The sequence below is a fragment of the Onychostoma macrolepis genome, chromosome 12, assembly GCF_012432095.1.
Source record: "Onychostoma macrolepis isolate SWU-2019 chromosome 12, ASM1243209v1, whole genome shotgun sequence".
In the NCBI taxonomy this organism is placed as follows: domain Eukaryota; kingdom Metazoa; phylum Chordata; class Actinopteri; order Cypriniformes; family Cyprinidae; genus Onychostoma; species Onychostoma macrolepis.
This window is the reverse complement of record NC_081166.1, coordinates 26,080,346-26,102,544: the sequence shown is the minus strand read 5'-3', so window position 1 is coordinate 26,102,544 and position 22,199 is coordinate 26,080,346. Positions and strand designations below refer to the sequence as shown.

Here is a 22,199-nt window from a genome sequence, read left to right as displayed (position 1 = left end):
AAGAGATATTGAAGTCTATGATATGGTTTATTTTAGGCAAACAAAGCAAACATTGAAAAGAAAACAAACCTTTAGTCTCTTCAGAAAACTGGATCATACTCTCTCAGTATGTCTCATGGGTGTGGACGTTGCGCCAAAGAACCGTCTTTTTTAATTTTGCCATCAACTGATCAGTGTTCATAAAATGCTCAGAAATCAGTGAACTTCACAACATGTGGCTAGGGTTGGGTATTGTTTGAATTTTATCCATTCAGATTCTGCTAATTGATTTAAATTCTTTTTGATCCCCAGTTTAGATTCCAAAGTTTTCATTTAGCCTACTTTTTGATCATTAGATAGATAGATAGATAGATAGATAGATAGATAGATAGATAGATAGATAGATAGATAGATAGATAGATAGATAGATAGATAGATAGATAGATAGATAGATAGATATAAATATAGTGGGGAATATATATATTTATTTATTTATATATATAGTAAAGTGAGGGCAGCGATTTTTGACAGATATATTAGCCTACCATTTGTATTGCCATAGTTTAACTACAAAAATCAAACTATAGTTAATATAATGAAACTATGGTAAATTTGTGGTTACTGAAGTTTTACTACAAATAGCATATGGTTACTATAGTGAGTGGATACTGTGATTTTACTGCAAATACCATAGTTATGGTTACTATAGTAAAAACATGGTTAATTTTCCAAAGGGCTTTAAAGAGTTAACATGCCTTTTTAGAGCACTTTTAGCTGTGCAGTAGCGTGGACGTTTACATTAGTTTAGTGGGGAAGATCCCGAGGTTGCCAGATTTGCATAAAACAAATCAGCCAAATGTCCATTCAAAGCTAGGCGGAAAACTGCAGTCAGAAATACTGTAACACTTGGCAACACAGGAAGGTCCTGGCAGATCGCAGGCCGGATTTTCGCAGAAAAAAAGGGGTTCAGTGAATCTGAAAATGCACACACTTTAAAAACTGCTACATATAACGACTTTCTACTTGGGGACCTTGCTATAAATGTAGTTGAGTAAAAAGTACGATATTTGTTTTTCAAATGTAGTGAAGTTAAAGTCGCAAGTTTCCAGAAAAAATAATACTCAAGTAAAGTACAGATACTCAAAAAGTGTACTTAAGTACAACACTCAAGTAAATTTACTTCGTTACTGTCCACCTCTGTTTAAAAGTGATTTTCTCAGTATTTTGATTTTTTTTGCACCCTCAGATTCCAGATTTTCAAATAGTTGTATCTTGGCCAAATATTGTCTGATCCTAACAAACCATACATCAACAGAAAGCTCATTTATTCCGCTTTCAGATGATGCATAAATCTCAATTTCGAAAAATTGACACTTGTGACTGGTTTTGTGGTCCAGGGTCACATATATGATGTAAACAATGTAAATCCTTACCTGTTTCATGTATGCTTTACGTTTATTAGTTTGTTTTTTGTTGGAAATTTTATATGCAATTCAAATACATCAGATACACACAATCTTAAATCCAGGCCAACATTTTTCTCATAATGCTGATCAACTAATATCAATGGTATATTCCATCATAAATCTATGCCTAATATGGGCAAACAGTTGAGTATAACATGGTAATATGGTGTCAGCATTGTCAGACCCCATTGAATGAAGCAGTTTTCATATGCAAATGAAGAGCCTCTGGATCTTTTTGATTCAGCACTCAACATTAGACCTCTGTGGGCTTGGAAGCGCATGAGTGGCGTTCAGGTGAAATTATCGAAAATTGGTTTCTTGCTTTGTTAAGCACCTGTGGTGAGATCAAAGAGCACAAATCCTGTGTGTCATCTAGGTTTCAATGAGAGGTGTTTGTGTGAAGCTTGATAGCTTAGTCATTTGGAATTAAAAAAAAAAAAAAACTTTCAAATTTAATTGTCGGACGAACGTAAACAATGCATTGAGCTTTTGAAGTACTTCTGAATAAGTGAATTTTAATTGCTTCAAAGAAGCACAATTAATGCTTTCCCGAAGGATTCTCAGACGTTGACGTAATCAAACACTCATTTTTAATTGTAATACAAGTTTATACTCTTGCACTCTCAGAAACAAAGGTACAAAACTGTACCTGTACTGTTTTTTTTTTTTTTTTTGTCGTTGTTTTTTAACCTTGGAATGTCATTTTAAAAATCATCCTGATGGTTCACTTACTTCTAATAGCTACGTAGAACGGCTTCCGTTTCTTTCCAAACGTCTATCTGGTGAGCGGGTACGAAATTGCGCGAAAATGGCTGATTGCTTTACAGCAGCAATAAATGCAGGTATAGAGCTATCCACTGCAATTATGACAGTGGTTTGTTTACGACAGCAAATTCCACTCACTTAACTATAGAGGACTCCAGAGTAGCTTAAATACACAAAACTACATAAGATGCTGTAAGGTGCTGGGCGTAATTCATGTTGTAGAGCAAAAAGTATCTCAATTTGTATTTACCACAAACATTGGTTTACTCGTATTTTGGGAAGGAAAAAACAGTAAATCATAAAATAGGGAAATCTCAAAGGAACCAATGGGCCAATGACGCCAACCATTTCATAATGCCACAGTCATTTCTATTTATTAGTACAGTTCTTTTTTTAGTCAGTTCTCTTATATTTTTTAAAAGAAGAACAAAACGATCTTGTGCCTCTATCATCAGGTCACACCAGGGATGTTAAAAGCCTTTCTAAACCTTCTTCTCGAGAAGAAACCCTCACATTTCAACCCTCAGCACAAATCTATCATCCAAAAGGGTCTTGCAAGCTATCAAAAAGCAAGTTTCATCATAAACGTTTAGAAGATCTATTATATTTTGAAAATCATGTACCTAGTTTGGTGATCCATGGTCAAAAATGAAAATTGCTTGTACATCTCTCATTATGCTATATTATTACCAAATCTTGGATGACATCTTTCCAGCAACTTGTTTTGGGAACCAATTGACTGTAGCCCTCATTGATCTGAGCTTGTGCACCAGTTTTTGAGTGAAAAAAAATAAAAAATAAAATACACCTTGTTTATGGATAATTTTACCAATGTTCACTTAAAAGCTGAAGTGCTTAAATTCAGATAAACAAGGACTATGAACAATCAGTTCCAGAAGAAAAGAAAAAAAAAAAGAGCCATCTAAATCACTTTTAGGCAAAATATATAATTTAAACCTATTTTCAACAGATCACAGAGTGGTATAATAACACAAGTTACAGTGAGCAGCAATACTTCAATGGCAAAAATATGACTTGAGCAATTAGAGTTTACTGATTTTGTAAATCCAGGCTTATTTGAAAGCAATAGGTTTTTGCTTACAGGGAGACAACTGTAATTTAGTATATGAATAGAATTTACTGAACAATTAAGTACTTAGTGAGTTAGTCACTACTTGCGCAACAGAAGGGATTGTTTGCCAAGCCCTGTGAAATTATAAGACACTTTAGTCAATCTGTTTGGCTCTGAAAACAAAGATTGAAATGTCAGAAATTGAATTTGAAATGGGTAAAATCCTCTATACCAGATATATATCTTTTACGAACATAAATATTTGCTAACGTCATTTCAAACATAAGGCTGTAATGTAAGTTTGATGTACTGCTTTTGTCATAAGTATAATTTTTAAATTATATCCATGATTCTAATCTACCAATCTTCCATAAAAGGGCCTAATAATGGATTAAATAAATAATAATAATAAAATAAAACATTGTTTCATGAATTATTTTGCATCTTCATTGTTGTGTGATGGGTCGATTAATCAAAACCTGGGAATGGAAATGGAGTCATTGATCACTCAAGTCAAGTGGACGTCATTTTGCAATAAATGCATTATATGAATTGATTATGGCAGAGAGATGGTGCGACGAGGGTGGTTTTGGAATCTGAGAGCTGGGAGGGGGTTGGCAGCCGTATGGCTATAAATGCAGCCGCCACTATGTGAAGAACAGAAAAGACCCTCCTGCTGGCTGGACAGACTGTACTGACGGAGAAAATCTCTTAGCTGAGAAAGATTTTGCCTTTGTATTTTAAGCTCATTATCAGTATATATATTTTTTCTTTTTACTTAATATAAAAGTTTTATTTGCACATTTTGGTTCCTTATGGAGATTTGGAAACTCTCAGTGTTAATGCTCACCATACTTGCTTTTGCTTGTAGTGTTCAAGGATTGTCTTTTACTCTAAACAGAGACCCCTGGATTTCAGATAACTGGGAGGTGAGAAATGTTTTGTTTGTGTGTGTGTGTGTGTGTGTGCGCGCAAGTAACCAGTTTATATGTTTTTATCCATTACAAATGTCTTTCCATCATAAAACCAAAACATGCGATGCTGTGCATTCATCAAAATGCTTTGGTTGTTTGGTCAGGCTGAACCAGTGGAGGAGACACTAGCCAGCCAAGTGGCCAGTCTACTAAAGAGATCGAAATCTCATCAGTTCTATGGACTAATGGGAAAACGCTCTGGTAAGATTTGCTTTTGCTGACTCCAGGATACAAAACACCTACAATAATTATGTTCTGTTTACCTTGTTGTATTACAGTTATTAATACTTGATTATTACCACAAAATACAGTGGATTCTAATTGACATAAAATTAAACCTAAAAAAGTTTAAGATTTTACAATTAAGCAGAAACATGGACAACATCTTTACAATTCTAGTGCACTATTTCAGTTGTTCTTGCATAATTCAGTCTTTAATCAAATTATATTAGCAAAGATGGTTAATGACATTAACAATAAATAAAAAAATCACTGTATATTCATGATGTTATTTCCCTTACTTGTTCTAGAATTCATCCAGCCTGTGAAAATGGAACGAAGAAGTGAGTAAATTCACTTAAGTATCTAAATGAAATAATTCCTTAGATAAATGTATATATTTTTATATAGAATAATGTTTATAACATGCAAATCTACATCCAGTGTTTCAGCAGGTTTTATAAAGGGAAATGTTGGACTTAAGTGCTTTTTAAACAATAAATTCAAGGGAACAAAATATATCAGCATGTTCTCCAAATGTAAACATCTAGGGAGCACACTTTGGGTTTTATTAGCAACACTTTGTTGGAAAATATAACTTACATTGTTTTCCACGACAATTTTGTCTTGTTTTCCAGCACTAATGTCTAAAGATCCTTACATCAATATTCATACAAAATTATACAACAAATATTTGTTAATTTTTTTAAACATAAACTTCTTGTGCAATTTCTTGTGTTAGACACAAGACAAACATATATTATAGAGGAAGTTATTAAAGTTTGCAATGTATTCAACATTTAATGCCATGACTATGAATTAAAGACTTTCTGCTCCTATTTAAAAGCTTTCTAAAGCTTGCAGTTGTGGAAGGGCGAATTAAGAAACCCTGTATCCCAACAGATTGATTTTTTTGCCACTGTCTAAATGTCTTGGTTTTAAAAACACGCATTAAAGACTATAGCTCTGTTTCCTCAAAGGGCATAAGGGAGACATGTTTGTGGGACTAATGGGCAAGAGATCTTCAGGAGGTATGTCTTTACACTGCTCTACTTACACCAGCAGTTCATGTTTTGTGTTGGTAATTAAAGGTCACTAGCTTTCTCTCTTCTTTTTATTTATTAGTTAAAAAAAAGACCCTCCAAAACTAGTGTTCACTATTCTATCTACGTTTTTTATTATATAGATTAAAAATAGTACTGTTAAGCTAACCGAGACTTGTCATAGTACTTGGATATTATTGCTCTTTTGTTGGTTTTGATTGCTTCTATTGTCCTTATTTCGAAGCAGATAAAAGCATCTACTAAATGACTAAATGTAAATGTAAAATAAAAACTGCTAGGCTATACTGCAACAGTTTAAACAAGGTGAAAAACTGATTTTCATATTAACCTGCAGGTGATTTCAGAAAAACAATCCCAGAGACCAGCACAGCGATGGACAAATCTGGAGATCTGAACAAACAAGCAGGTACAACACTGAAAGTAGAACTGTATTTATGCAAAAATGATGAAAAACCAGCAGTTTATGAATGTGAAATCATGTTGTTGTTCACACAGCAGATTTGCAAGAGGAATGGGACAGACTGCAGTACTACTGATGACATTATCCAGTGCTCCGTGAATCAATACACAAATATTCTCCACTCTTAGCTGGCACCAACATAATTCATGAGACCATCATTTGGGAGCATTAAGCAAGTAAATGTCTTGCTTCAGGTATCAAATGTGATGTAATAAAAGTATGTATCAAACATGAGTTTTTTTTACCCAGTTCTGATTTAAATGAAAACATTTTCACAAATCTTTCAACACTAAGAAATCAGGGAACACACGTGTGTAAATCCAAATGTAAATCTAAAAATTTTTTTTGTAAGGCCTCATTTTTCACAATATTCTACTGATGAGAAACAATTTTTTGCTTTAAAAAAAAAACTTTAAAAATAACTTTAAAAATATTTGCTGGGGCATAGACAATACTTTGGCCAGAGAAAAATATGAATGAAACACGATTTCAAAAAATAAATAGCACTGTATAAACAAAAGTGAGAGATTCCAGAGATACAAAGGGCACATAAAAAGAGACAAAAATGACACTAACAGCTGAAGCCATTGCAAAAGACACTGTTGACAGAGTCATTAAAAAAAAAAAAAAAAAAAGATATAACAGCAGTACAAAATGTAACGTGTAAGTCCATTAGGTTCCTTTGGGAGGGGTCCATTTCAGAGAGCTGGGGTCTATGGTCTTGTTGTTGTTGCCTCTTTTGGTCTCTTTGGCCTTCCACTCGTCAATCAGGTCCTGTGCCATTCAGGAAAAAAAAGAGAACCAGAGAGAGGGAAAAAAAACAATTAATTTAAAGAAACAAAAAAACAAAAAGAGAGGCGTTTTCCTCCAGCACGCAAGTTACATTTTCATGTAATATTATCCTTTCAAAATCATGCACGTTTTCCAAAAAATCTGAATACTTAAAAGCTAGGGAAATGCCATTGAATTTCCATTATTATTCCATAGAGCAGGCACATACATGCAAACAACAGTCTAAATATTCCTTTTGAAAAATTATTGGTTAGACCAAAAAAAGTCTACTTAAATGTCTATTTAAATCTATTTTAATGCAATAATATTTTTGCAAGAACAACAATGCAATTACTACTAAATTAGCATTTTTTTTTTACAATAAGTAATATTGTAGAGGAATAACTAAAAGATTAATGAATTATCATCAGCATAGTTCAGTCCATGGAAATAGCAGCGCAATAATAAAATATTAGAACAAAAAACAAACAAAGGCCACAGACATTTGTGCTGTTAAAAAAAAAAAAAAAAAAAAAGTATTTTCTGATACCTGTCGCTTCAAGACCAGATGCTTCCCTTTCCAGTACTTGAGCATCTGAAGTGACTGCAGAGTACTGACAATATCCACAGGATTCACTGCCGTCTCTTGACTGATCTCTGAACAGGACAAAACAAAAAAACAAGGCTAAACCCACAGTGATTTCACAGGGATGTCACCGTGAACGTGCCTACAAACGCTCCCTTGCATGGCAGGGGCAACTAATCTTACCCTTGATGGAGATCTCTTTGCCCTTGAAGTTGTACATGTACCGCAGCAGCACTTCCTTCCAGTAGCTGCGATAACTGATGAGGCCCAAATCTGAGAGAGGGCGCTCTGGAGAACCTACCTTCTCCTCAACCTTTGACAGGAGGTAACCTAGAACCATGCCAAACAAAGACAGTGATGCACGTGTTGAAGAATAACAGCATCAGAGATAATGACATTACAACTACAACTGTTCTGAAATAACTCCAATATCAATGGGAACGGTTACAGTTTTAACATGTAAATGGTTATGATGTCAAAGTACTGATGCCATATACAGCATAAAGGTCTATGATTTCTGTGTTCTTGAAAACACAGGTGGTATTGCAGAATGCAGTTATAAAAAAATGGAACTTACAATATAACGTAGAATATCGCAGAATTTTACATTTTAATAGTAAACCCACTTGGGTGGCACTTAGTTTGCCAAAACAAAATTGTTACATTTTTATTTGATTACATTTTAAAATGGACGCTATGATTGTAACAATTTTATAATACAATAAATAAATTATTAAATTGTTAAAGTTTTATTATTTTGACTGATTACACATGCTTTTTGGTTATTAAAATATAATTAAACCAATAAAGCGGAATTCAGAAACATTAAATTAGTAAACAAAATAAAATTCGGGGACAAAAAAAAAAAAGGGGGCCCTAAAAATTAGTTTGCATCAGTTTAATGATTTTGATTAAACATGCTTGCAGATTACCATCTAGATCTTCATATTACTAGTCTGCAAACTCGCATAGACATAACACAGGCACTCACTGAAATCAATCAGCATCTTGCCGTAGCCCTGCCTCATGTACTGTGGCATAGTCAGGATACAGGACACATTGTAATTCAGGAACGAGTTCTTCTCCTGCACAAAATGAAGAAGCAATTTAGCCAGTGTGCATATGACGTGACAACTCCTCTGTCTCGACTCGAAAGACACTATAGACTAACATTTCTCAATATTGTTCATAAAAGTTTCATTATATTTGCATGTTTTGCCAGGTCATGAGGTTTTCAGTACTCGAAAGGGTGAAGTGCTCTTCAGACTTGGTTAGTAGCCCCACAAAACACTTAAGCCTGGTTCAGATTTTTTTTTAATTCACATAATTAGACCCTTAGAAAGACACTCCATGCAAGCCAACAGAAAACAGCAAAGAACAAAACAGCTGTCTTAAATTCAATCAGTCTCTACTTCCCTAGCTTAAAGAGGCATCCTACTGAAGCTAAACTAAACTCAAAGCTGTTACAGCTAAGAACAGTTTTTGCACACACCCTCTGATTCTCCAATAACTACATAAAATAAGCTTTCAAAAATTAGTCAAAAAAATTGGTTTGTGGGACACTGGCATTAAATGCAAATATGTTGACAGTAGGGATGTCAATTTTCGGTCACTTCCATTATCAATTGTCGTTTAAATGAACGATCGATTAATTGTTACCTTAATACTGCAAAATGCGTCTATTGCAGTGGCATATTCACCGGCATGACAGGAGGTGCATATGCCACTCAAAACACCAGCTTCCTCACCCAAATTAAATGGGGTTTTAGTCTAAAAAAATGCTAGTAGCAGGATTATAAAATGAATAGATATGATTATGATCATTTGATAAAATGAAGAGAGCAAGCTGCAGTTACGTTTGGGATCATTTTACTTTGTTGGCTGTTTCATATCCCATCACGGAGACTGCTGAATGTGCCTCTTTAAATGGTTTCATGGTGCTTGTTGTATTTTAAAACACAAATCGCAATTGACATTATTGGCTTTTAAAATAAAATGATCCCAAACATAACTGTGGCTGTGCCGTGTGGTCAGAGAACCGCTTCCACCGGCAGTGCTGAGGCAAAACACATGGTTGCTCACATGAAACATTTTAATGTGAGTATCATTTTAATGTGAGTATTGTGCACACAAGTGATGCACAAAACTTTGATTATATGAGAAATAATAGGTTAGCAGGCAAATGTTGCATCGTGTATATTAGGGATGGGTCAAAAAAAATTAATATTCGATTAGTTGATTTAATAATAGAATATCAAATAGCCAGTGCGATTTTTTGGATAATAATTCTCCATGTTTTCGGTGCTGATGTGGTGGTGATGCGTTCATGTAACCAAAGGGTGGCGCTGCCGATAACGCACCTTAAAAGTGTCATAGACAACAGAAGAACAACAGTTTCATGCACACAGTGTAGATTTGCATAAAGATTTAACTGCCAAAACTTCTTCTCAGACGGCTGATATCCTTAATCTAGCACTAGCAGTGGCTCCCCTGTGACAAAACGAACACGGGCCGAGGGTAAATACTAGGGGTGCTCCGATTGATCGGCTACCGATCACTATTGGCTGATAATCGCGTTGGGATGTTTGATCGGCAGTCTCTAAAAAGGCCGATCTCAAGCTGATGCCGCGCCTGCCGTGAGAGGATTGACAAGACATGCAGTGGCACCGTCTCAGTCTCTGTCCGGCACGGGTGAAATAATTATAATGCTGTACAATTCATATTTCTTCATTAAATAACATAGTAATTTGAAAAGTTTCTGTGAGACATAATTTCACAAACAGCGTGAAGAGAATCAGCGCACGCTCCCTCTCAAAATGCGCATATGGCTTCAAATCACATCTGCACTATAAGCGAGCTGCTGAGATTCTTGACACAGGAATAGATTGTTTGCAATCACGTGATTTTGATGGAGCGCGAAATGCAGCTGGAGGGCAGGAAGCGATTTTTCTCCATAGGAATCAGTAGCAGAAACTCAAAATGCCTGTGTTTTACGTTGTTTATGGATGCTCAAATCGGTCAAATGGAGAAAACAAAAGGAGCTTTTATCGTGAACGAAAATATGTTGTTCATATGGGGGGGGGGGGGTCAAGAAATTGAAAAACGCAGGAAAAACTGGCTTGTAAACCTGCTTCTGCAAGTCGGGAGGAGCGAGTCGGATAATGCTCGTATGTGCAAATGGTTAATATAAGATAATATATTAAGGTATTAATAAAGACATATAAATAAATACAAGGTGACACAGCCAGAATTCACTCAATGCTAAACGCCACACGTAGACACAATGTAAATAAGATATTATTTGCAATTCAGAGAGCTTCACTGATTATAAAGGAACCGTGAGATTGCGATAAATTGAAGTGAGTGACAGCTTTTTAGTGATTACATGGAAGCGCTATTTACTCGCTTTCTTGGCTATAAGCAAAATTTCAGCAGTGACATACATTGCACAGCATAAATGAGTACACTCCCTCTGAATAAATATAAAAGATGTATTTTCTTAATGATCACTAATATTATTCATGAAAAGATGGTAAAATTGAAATGTATTAAACATATACTTAATAAAAACAACAAAATATATGCCAATATTTCTGTAAGATAAGTAAATTAGCCAATTTTGTTTAAATGAAGGATTGCAGAAATGAGTACACCCTAGATTTAATTCAGCAAATGTATAATATTCTAGTACTTAGTATGTCCTACAGAACTTTAAGTATACTGCTCTGACCCTTCTTAGCGCTGAGTGTACAAGTTCATGACAAATTTTCACATATGTCCTGTTTAACTCCTGGAGGACGACCTCCTTGAATGCTCTGGTTTTTAATGGGGAGTTTTGCTCAGCTCGTCTCTACAGAATTCCCCACAACTGCTCAAGAGTGCTAAGATTGACTGAAATACATGTCCACTGAAAAATTTTCACCTTAGGAGAATGAATATCTTCATTGTCATGCTGAAAAATGCCCAATAATGCAGGGAATGAGGGGAGGGTAGCATCTTCTTTTTCAAGTTTTTGTATTACCTCACAGTAGTGTGTGAATTCATAACAGCTTTGATAAAGCACAACTCCCTCACATCTTCAGCACTCATTCATCCCTATATAAAAGCTTTACTACCACTGAATGTCACTGTGGGAACCAAGCACTTCTAGCTGTACTCTTCCTCTTGCAACACCAGAACATTTTGGATGTTTTTGGATCTGAAATTATTGACTTGGTCTCTTGAGACCAGAGTATGGATTCCCAGAAGTCTCTGTTTTGTAAATATGGGCCTTGGAAGAGGTTAAATTAGTTTATTTTGCTTTGGCTACAGTAGGTAATTCTAGTAGTAACAACAACCATGCATGTCACTTCTGCAGGCTGCGTCATACTCTGTGAGAGAAAGTGTCACTTTTTTCATAGCTTTTGCCGGCTCTGAGACACTTGCATGTTATTTCTCCAAAAATTCACTCATCACTAAATGAAAACTTAAAGTGAAGACCTGATTATTTCAAGAGCCTTGTCACCAGTCCATTGTTTTTGAATGTCGGTGCTACTTCTGCTATATTTTCACACTTAAAACAATAATTTGGTATTCTTCTTGTACCACTGACCTCTTTTATGCTTAGAAATAAGTCACCTGGCAGTTCTCTCCCAAGTGGTTCCACTGCTGCCAGCATTAAGTCGGAGTATGATTCAGTGGGCTATAACACTTTTATTTGTCAGGAAATTACTTGTCTTTAAGAGTTTTGGTTCAATATACTTACCTATTGATCAAAAATAGCCTTAATCTACACACATTTTTGTATTTAGTAATTTTCAGGAGGGTGTACTCATTTTTGCAACACAACATTTTATCACTTTGATAAGAAAATCTTATTTTGCTGAATAATTTTGACATTCTTCTTTGGTAATTGATCAAGCAGGCTTGTTGGAACATTATATCTCCAAAGAAACCTAACATGTCATCTAAATAAAGAGTAATACCGTATTGTCCCGAATATAAGACGACCCTGATTATAAGACGACCCCCCTTTTTCCAGATGTACCTGTTGGAAAAAGGCTTTTTGAAAACCAAATCTTGTTTTGTTTTGTTTTTTTTCTCTCTCTGTAAAACACATTTATTCTTAAATTATTTTCATATTGCATATTTTTCCAATTCTAATTTTTGTTTTGAAAGTATGGTAAATACTGGTAAAATGTACCAACAATGACATTGGAAAATTTTGATATACCATTGAAATAACAGGTAGCCCATCTAAATTATATAACAATTAGGCTATCCAACTCATAGTAGCCTACCAAAATGTTATTATCAGTAGACGTGAAATCTTATTGTAGTCTTCAAATCTGGGTACTGTCTTATGTTTTAAAATCACTTACAGAGGAAGTTTGGTCCCATCAGGCTAACATGACAGTCACGACCATGCTGCTGTAAGCTTTTCTTTTTCATTTGTTTTCATTCGCGATCTTTACAACACACATTACATTACATATTTCATGGCACACTCGTTTTATGCATTTTTGGCGCCACCTATTGTTGTAGGTGTATTATTGACATGTCAAAGTCTAGACCCTGAATATAAGACGAACGCGTTTTTTCAGATGCATTTCCAAGGAAAAAACATCGTCTTATATTCGGGTCAATACGGTACTCATTTATGCTGTGCACTGTATATCCCACATCCCTCATATAAATACGGGATTCACTTTTGAAATAGCCTGTTTGCAATCAAGGTAAGTTGCTTAGCCTATATTCGCCGCCTCAATGGCATGGAAGTATTTCAATTTAGTTTAAAAAAAAAAAAATCTCTCCTCTTTATAACATAAGAATCACGTAACATATGTTGTGTTTTTCTGTTTATACCTTTCTCTTGTTATAGCACCAGTACCGTAAGGACTTTCCTCCATCTCATCCGTTCTCTTTTTCAGTCACTCCTGAAACTTTGCTGCATACAGGGTTTGTGCATGTTGGTCCTGTTAGCAGCATGTAAAGCAAAACTTTTATTCAGCCTAGAAAGCGAGTAAATAGCGCTTCTGTATATTCACTAAAAAGCTGTCACTCACTTCAATTTATTGCAATCTCACAATGTTCCGTTTCAATCAGTGAAGCTCTCTAAACTGCAAATAATATCTTATTTACATCGTGTCTATGTGTGGCGTTTAGCACTGAGTGAATTCTGACTGTCTCACGCTGAATGCTAGAGAGTTGGCAGCCCTGGATTATCTATTTATATCTGTATTAATATCTTAATGCATTATATCTTATATTAACCATTAGCACACATCCGACTCGCTCCTCCCGACCGCAGACGCAGGTTTACAAGCCACTTTTCCTGCGTTTTTCAGTCAATTTCTTGACTTTTCCTCCCTTATAAAAGCTACTTGTGTTTTCTCGATTTGAGCAATCATAAACAAAGCAAAACACTGGCATCTTGAGTTTCTGCTACTGATTTCTATGGAGAAAAAACACTTCCTGCCCTCCAGCTGCATTTCGCGCCACAGCAATGACATCATGTGCAAACAACGTATTGTGACTTGCACAATCGAGGCAGTGTCGCATCGTCACTAAAGTTTATAAATTGCATTTCTTTTTAATTCTTGCCAGTGTTTCAACCATTCAAATTAAACTGACTTCTTAAAAAATCTTTGTTCAGGCTACTTTTTTTTTTTTGTTACATTGGTTAGTAGAACTTTTCGAAAGTTGGATTTTTTACAGTGCAGTCAGTGCTTCTGCACCGCTTACGTGTGAACCACACTGTTAAAAAAAAAAATGTTGAGCCAACTTAAAATTAAGGCAACCAGCTTCAGCAGATTTTTGAGTTCTCAACTTGTCGTTTTAAGTTTATACAACAAAAATTTGAGAATCTCCCCCAAAAATCTGCTGAAGCTGGTTGCCTCAATTTTTTTTTTTTTTTTTTACAGTGCAGGTGTAAAAGGCCCATCTCACATACAGCTCATGAAATCAGGCTTGTGCTATGTGTAAGTTATTGTGCAACAATTGCACGATTGTCAAAACAAAAATGCAGTGCATGATCAAATGTTTAGGTGAGATAAATATATATTTTTGAAAAATGTCAAAAAAAAAATGCCCTCCTTCACCCCTCAAATTAAAAAATCCTCTCTCGCAAGAGTTACCTAAGAGGGGAATTCATTTTCAAAAATGAAATCCAGGACCAAACGTGATATTGCATAGCTTGTCAGTGAACTACGTATTAAATGGCGCTCTATTTGAAAACAGGTGATGGAGATTTACCGCTAATCACGGAACCGGCTTTACTGACTAGATGTGCATGAATAAGACGTTCGATATATCGCCCAACCCTATTGCACGTGTTTTGCACATGAGCTGCACGCAGCCCAAAATTAAATTGCCTAATCGACCATCGATAACTTTAATCGATTGCATCTCTTATTGACAATTAATCGATCGCCAATTAATCTTTGACATCTCTAGTTGACAGTTTAGTGCTTATGTTTTTGTGATCATGTAATTCACAACATGTAGCCTCAAGGACCTAATTACCTTTGAGAAATATCCCACGAGGTGACAGCCTGTGTTATCAGCTTCAGTCATGACATAAAACAGGAAAGGCTCCACATCATAGTACAGTGTTTTATGGTCCAGAAACAGTTTGGCCAGCAAACAGAGGTTCTGGCAATAGATCTGTTGGGGCGGGGATGAATACATTTCATATGTTTATCAAACAAACTCATCAACCGCTTAGAATTGGATATAAGAAGGAAAACAGTCCATGCCACAAAGCAACCCACACATTCAAAACTCTTTGTATTCATACAGCCACAAAAAATGAGTACATTAACAACCAAAGCTTACCTTGTTCTTTTTCCCATCAACCTCAAATACAGAGATGGCACCTTTTCTGTAGACTTCATCACCAGGAGGGTGTTTCCACACACATTTAGCCTGCATAGATCATGACAACATGTCACATTTAACATTTAACATTCCATATAGACTTGGCCAGTACTAACATTTGACTAAATGTTTGGATATGCAATCATAACAGAGATTATTAAGGGAAGTTTGATTTCATACCATGTGTCTGCGCAGGATGGTCTGACTCTTCATATACTTGAGGCAGAACTCACAGATGTACAGACGCCCCAGACGGGCGTATTCCTCAGGGTAGGGAGAATGGTACCAAGTGTCGAGCTCATAACGGCCAAACAGAATGGTCTTGATCATGTTACTGCCCTCTGTGATCTGACCCTGCAGACGCAGTTTCTCCTGCAAACAACGAAACCTTAGACATCAAATTTCTACATAGGATTGAGCAGTAAAACCAAAATCTCAGTTAATTCAATTAATTTCATCACAGTAACAGTATACCATCATATGGTAGGGCTGGGCAATTTGACCTAAAATCAAAACCTCGGTTAATTGAACACTTTACCTCGATTACGATTATTTTTTATTTTATTTTTAACATTTAATTGTTTTGGTCCTCATAATTCATTAAAGGGTTGTAGTGTAAAAATAGCCTGGTAATACCAAACTCTGCTACTTCACTTTGCTTCGTAGATAGAGTCTGGAAGGGCATAATTGACAAGCGTTTCCTTTTTTTACTTACAAGCGTCGCTTGTCTGAAGTTTAAAATCATTGGTGTACCCATAAGCCAATCACATAACGTTTGGTTATGATGCATGTTATGCGCTGGCTCAGCCGCCTCGAACTTCCGCTGTAAACACAGGTAAGCTGCGAAAACAAAACCATCGAGCGAAATACCGGAGTGAATATTCTCCACACCAGAGCAAATAGCATCCCGTGTCTCCATGTCCGCTGTTGTTATAGATTTTCCTAACCTAAACTACAATCTTAAATTCGACTCTTAGCGTCTACGTCACGGCTCTCAGCCCACCCTCTGTTCGTTGGTTGGACGGCTGGTGCGGAGCCAGAGCTAATCTAGGAGCTGGTTTGCTATATCAGACTGAGTACAGAAGCGAACTGAAATTGAGCGGAAGTACGAAGTCCGACATAGTCAGGCTAGTGTAAAAATACTCCAATATTGAATGTGGCATTTTTTTTTTCTAATGAAAGAGTGCATCTCATCTTTGTGATTTTAAAATAATCGAAGGAAGCAAACTATTTATGGTTGTTTGTTGAATATTTCGAACAACTGAAATCAAAGCTTGCTTGAAATGAAGACATCTTATGAAAAAAAAAAATCACATTTCAGTTTTATTGTAAAAAGCACGTTTCCAAAAAAAACTAACTTTCATTTTTTGCAAACAAAATAAACGAATATTGCCATGTCAAAAGTAGAATATAACCAGCATCTCTTGCAAACAAAATACATTTTAAATATTGTCATGTGGTCTCAATGTTTTGTAATATCGCTGTGATTTTTTTTCCTCTCTCTTTTTAAGATTGTTTTGTTGTTAAAACAAATGCCAATAAATATATTTTGAAAAAAAAAAAAAATATTGTCATGTGAAAAGTAGAAAATAATAACTTGCATCTCCTGTAAACAAATGTTTTAAATAATGAATGTATGCAAATAGAATACTGCTGATTAAGAGAAAGAGCATGGCACCATTGACGTTGTCCTGTCACTCTATATGTGTATTTACTCTAGATTCTTACTGGCTATTCACACAGAACGCATATTTGTGTCTAAAACCGCAGCGCTCAGGAATGGTTTAAAAAAAAAAAAAAAAGCGCAACACAGAATGCCTACTCCGTTGTATGTCATGTCAACCTGCTACTTTAAACAAAAGCTCGCAACACTTACCCCACCTCCGGGGTCTTCTGATTGGTCCACTGTTTTGGAACTGACATTGAAGAGCGGCGCTGCGTGTAAAAGTTTAAAATCTTTTAACGCGCCACTCACGTGCGAGACACCGCAAAACATGCGAGCGCAACGGTCATACACGTCCGTATAGTGCTGACGCAGTAGTATGTTTTTAAGGGGAAATAGGATTAAAAAACCGAAATAACCGACATGGGAAAATTACGTCGTTTAGAGGTTCTGAATTTCGGTTTCGTTTTCTTTTCAATTAATCGTCCAGCCCTATCATATGGTTATTTTTACTAAATAAAAAAAAAAAAACACACACTATAATGTCTGTAATTTACATAACTACACTATAATGTCTGTAAATTAAATACTTAAGTTATGATATCCCAATTGACTATTGCCTTTATTTACAATTTGATGGGATAAAGCTAAAGGGTGAGGTTTTAGTCGAGTTGCAGTGATGCTCTGCTGTATCAGAAGTGAGGCATGTCTGTTCATACCAGATCCTCTGCTGCACGGGCCTGAGCTTTCCTGAAGAGCTCTAGATCATAATCACTGGTGATGTTCTCCAGCAGTGGTTCACGAGTGGTTCCATGTGTCTGTCTGTGCTCCTGACACATCAAAAAAGAACAGATGTAGATGGATCACATATACAGTGGGTACAGAAAGTATTCAGACCCCCTTAAATTTTTCACTCTTTGTTATATTGCAGCCATTTGCTAAAATAATTTAAGTTCATTTTTTTTCCTCAATGTACACACAGCACCCCATATTGACAGAAAAACACAGAATTGTTGACATTTTTGCAGATTTATTAAAAAAGAAAAACTGAAATAATCACATGGTCCTAAGTATTCAGACCCTTTGCTGTGACACTCATATATTTAACTCAGGTGCTGTCCATTTCTTCTGATCATCCTTGAGATCCTTCGTCACTTTAAAAAATAGTCTCAATAAGCTCTTTGCACTATACCATTTATAGTCTGCACTGTTTGTTTGTTTGTCTATCTCACTGGTTTGCACTCTATTTACAATGTGCCTTATGCCACTTTATCCATTTTAATTATTTTATTTTCATTTTTATTCTACATGTCCTTATTTGTAATAATTGCATTTTGTGTTTGTGTATGTGTATATGTGTATATATATATATTTGATTTGTACTTACCCGTATTTATGCGTTCTACAGTTAGTACTTAGTGTTATCTGTATGCACCAGGGAGTAAGAGAGTAACGAAATTTCAGTTCTCTGTATGTATGTACGGTACATGGTAAATAAAACAGACTTTGACTAAATACTGAGCAAAGGGTCTGAATACTTAGGACCATGTGATATTTCAGTGATATTTCATATATTTTCATTAAAATATAGATAAGATATTTTAATATATCACCGAGAGAACACTATTACCATGTACTTTTCTTTTTGGTCTTTTGTCAGGCCAGAATCCCTCCTCTTCCTCATCTCCATGACCTTCTCTTTATATCGAACTTGTCTTTGAGTTGGTGCCTGTGAAAGAGCAATGCAAATTAATATTACACCCCACTTTTACTAAAAGCTACATTGTGTTTCTTCCAGATAAATCTCTTCATGGAAAGGCTCATGAGTCATAACCTCACTGTGGTTACCACAGAATTTATGGCTTACAAACAATCACAACTCATTTTAAAAATAGAAGGCACCACGCTGCTGACGTTAGGCCTTCAAATAAGTGTGTCTTTTCGGGACAATAGCATGCATGCACTTAAGAGGCATTAACACACTTGTGTAATGTTTGTTTAGTGTTGAGCGAACATCTGTTTGGCGAGCACCTGATGTCGAGTAGCGTGTCTGTTCTCCTCGTTCTGCCCCTGACTGCGCTCTTCCTCTTGTTTCTCACGCTCGATGGCTTTCACCTAATAGGGATGACAAGCACACAAAGATTAACAACAGAAATAGTGCTAAACAGTACAGAAAAGGACAAACCACACATGCCATGCTAATTAATAATTGCAATTTAGTGGCTGACCAAAATGATGTTTTTAACTGTCAAAGCTCATACCATGCAAAAAACATTCAAAACAACAACAAATAGAAAATAAAGCAGACAAGCAAAATATACTTTGGGCTTAAAGCACCTTGCACTCATCTGCTGAAAGATTATGGTAGAGAGGGCATCCTGATATGGAGAAATGTCGCTCGTGTTTCCCTGTTAAATGTCCTGTACAAAAGAAATACAGAAAAGTATACAGATTTTATCTTTAAACCTGACTATAAATGATCCATTCAAATTTGAAACGTTTTATAAAACTGTGAACATTGTTTTTTCCAATTAAGCCCTCGTAAACCATTAGCACTGAATGTTATTATTAAGCAGATGCAAAAGGAAATTAATTTGAAGAGCAATTACCTAGAGAATTGCACCCAGGTGTGGGGCACTTCATATTGAAGTTGTAGCTCTCGTGAAAGCGGCGGCGTTTTGGACGATGAGAGGGATCGCTGCCAGAGTCTTTCTGGTCTTTAGTCACGCTCTCATCGTGGGATGCATTGGGGCTGGATATGTCGATGTCAGATTCGGATGAGGGGGCGTTTCCTGTGGGTGTCCTGGGGGGAGACTCGTCTCTTTCAGCTGCTTGTTTCACATCCGGCGGAGCATCTAGGTGAAGAACAGAAACAACACCTTATAAACACGCATAAAGGTGTGTGTCAAACAGAAAAGCGTAAAAGCCTGGCAGTAGGGATTTTAATACAAACAGTAACTTTCATGAATAACAGAGCACAAATACATAACAGTAATATGTTAAGTTAAAGAATATATGTCACCTTGAAGAATATAGTCTCAAGCCAGTTAACACTTAGTTTCTGCTTTTTTCCTCCTTTATTTTCATCTTCAATGATTTCAGTTTACTTGCTGCTCTCAAAATATGGTCCATTTTTTGAGAGGTTCATCTGATTTGTTTTACGTTCTAAAAGAAAACTGATAAGCTTACTGCAATTTACATTGTGAAGTTTTTATTTTATATATAATTTGTTTTCAAAATGTACAGGATATATTCATGTTAATTTTTATAGCCTATTTGAATAAATTACAGGAAATAAAATTAGGATTTATTTTCTGATTAACTACAGAATAGGGCTGGGCTGTATACCGAGTTTGTACGATATGTCGATATATTCTTTACTGGCGATACAGTATGAAGCAATACCGTTAATATCGATTTAAGTAGTTTGATACGAGTGCATCTGAAAAAATATCTAGGGAGGACACAGACTGAACTGCTGCAGAGAAAATGCATAATACAATTTGTTTTACATGTATCAGGCTTTATATGAAGGGCTTTAAAAAAATCGTAAGATATAGTAGCCTATAGTTTCAGTTTAAAGCGGCTCTGACAGAAAGGCTGCGTGTGCCGCTGACAGAGACGTGCTGTTTTCCTTAACACATAACTTACATTTTACAGGTATATTCTCCATCTGTAAATGTTAGAAAGCCATGGAAATATTTCCATTTTGCAGTCAGAAGTGCGTGAGCTTTTGCTTTGCAATTCTCCGCTAAACTTCACAGACCATTTAGAACGAGCGCCGCCACGCACATGCGCGCCAAACAGACGAAGCGCAATGCAATAGGAGCGCAATAACTGACTAAAATGTACATTTTGCTGAAATATTTGTAGTTGGAAAATAAATGTGACATATGTAGAATTTTAAACTGACAAGTAAGTGTATTTGTATGATAACACTAACTGTAAAGTGTAATGGGGTAATCAAAATAGCCTTTTTACTCAATTAGTCTGTGCTTTTTTTATTATTTTCAATTTTAGTTTAGTAAATTTAACTTCTGCTTTAAACGCATTATTTTTGTTTTTAGGTTACAATGTTAGAATGTAATGTGATTTTAACCCTTTTTGCACATAATATATGCCTTCATGCTTACATTCACTTTATTTGTTTAATCCAAATAAAAAATACCGAGATATATACCACATACCGCACATCAGCCAAAAAATACCGAGATATGAATTTTTGCTCATATCACCCAGCCCTACTACAGAAGTTTTCTTGATGACTCCATTTTTAAATTTTTTGCAAAATATATGGAATACATTGATGTTTATTATTTCAGCCTCCAAGTTTTTTTTTTTTGAATGAATTGTTAGGAATAAAATTAGAATTTATTTTCTTATTAAAGAATCAAAAATAATTGTTAAGCTGCAGTAACACTAGTAAAATTTTGCAGGCATAAATGTCATATATTAAACAATGTGCTTTAACATAAGTTTATCCAAAGTGCATGAAAGTGAACAGTTCTGAAGTGTTTTGGACAACTGGCACTTTGAAGAAAATCATCAAGCCTAAAATATATCTACTGACCAACTGTACGAGGTGCCAATATATCAGCTGTGTGTTTCTACCTTGAGAGCTCTGGCTCAAGCGCAGTGATGCTCGGGTCATACGGGTGTTATTGCGCTGATTGGCTTCGCTATGGGAGCTGTCGGTCTTCTCGTGATCTCCAGAGTCATCAGAATCAGCAGTCCCGTCTGAACTACTGCCTGCTGTTCTCTGCAAACCGGGTGTAAACAATTCTATCACTATGCACGTCTAAACAAGTCAGACTAAATATAATAATTAAAGATGCCAACAACATACATATGGTCAAAAACATACATCTAGCGTAAAAAGCAGAAACATTTTACTAACATTTTACAATCTGGATTGTGTTTGTATACATCCTCACCTAAAGCCAAACCGCTAAGTTAACTAGCTTATCAGCTTAAAACAAGCCATTTCAGAGCCAGTTCGGTGGTTTTCGATTCTCATGTGATAAAATGTTAGCTGCTAATACTGCTGATAAATAATTTTAATATTTTCAAAGAAACTAAACTATTTTTGTCCAAACATGTACATAAACACTGAGCTAGCAGTTAGCCCTCGCTGAGGCGACTGGGCTACTGACCTAATTCTCGCATTTTCTCTTACCTTTCTCCGCGGCATTTTCTCTTCGATGAATCCAACCGCTGTCCTTTTCGCAAATTTGTCAAACAGGTATGTTTGTTTTCTGCTATCTGATATAATGCAGCAGCTGCGTGTTCATAAGTTACTGTGTTTCTGTTCTCGCCGATTGTT

General features: G+C 35.8%; 2 protein-coding genes across 2 annotated transcripts; one reads left to right on the top strand and one right to left on the bottom strand.

Moving 5' to 3' along the window:
• The first annotated feature begins 900 nt into the window (after positions 1-900).
• On the top strand, positions 901-6,233 carry si:ch211-131k2.2 (uncharacterized). The gene is made up of 6 exons (XM_058793893.1): positions 901-943; positions 4,184-4,211; positions 4,361-4,457; positions 4,787-4,819; positions 5,456-5,506; positions 5,874-6,233. The coding sequence occupies exons 3-6, from the start codon at positions 4,442-4,444 to the stop codon at positions 6,125-6,127; spliced, it is 354 nt and encodes a 117-aa protein (XP_058649876.1). The 5' UTR covers positions 901-943; positions 4,184-4,211; positions 4,361-4,441; the 3' UTR covers positions 6,128-6,233.
• Positions 6,146-22,192, bottom strand: kat7b (K(lysine) acetyltransferase 7b). The gene is made up of 14 exons (XM_058793887.1): positions 22,053-22,192; positions 21,488-21,635; positions 19,486-19,731; positions 19,214-19,296; positions 18,908-18,991; positions 18,507-18,605; positions 17,596-17,706; positions 15,394-15,585; positions 15,172-15,261; positions 14,860-15,000; positions 8,348-8,441; positions 7,540-7,686; positions 7,321-7,427; positions 6,146-6,773 (listed from the first exon to the last, which is right to left on the bottom strand). The coding sequence occupies exons 1-14, from the start codon at positions 22,065-22,067 to the stop codon at positions 6,672-6,674; spliced, it is 1,659 nt and encodes a 552-aa protein (XP_058649870.1). The 5' UTR covers positions 22,068-22,192; the 3' UTR covers positions 6,146-6,671.
• Between the last annotated feature and the right edge of the window lie 7 nt (positions 22,193-22,199).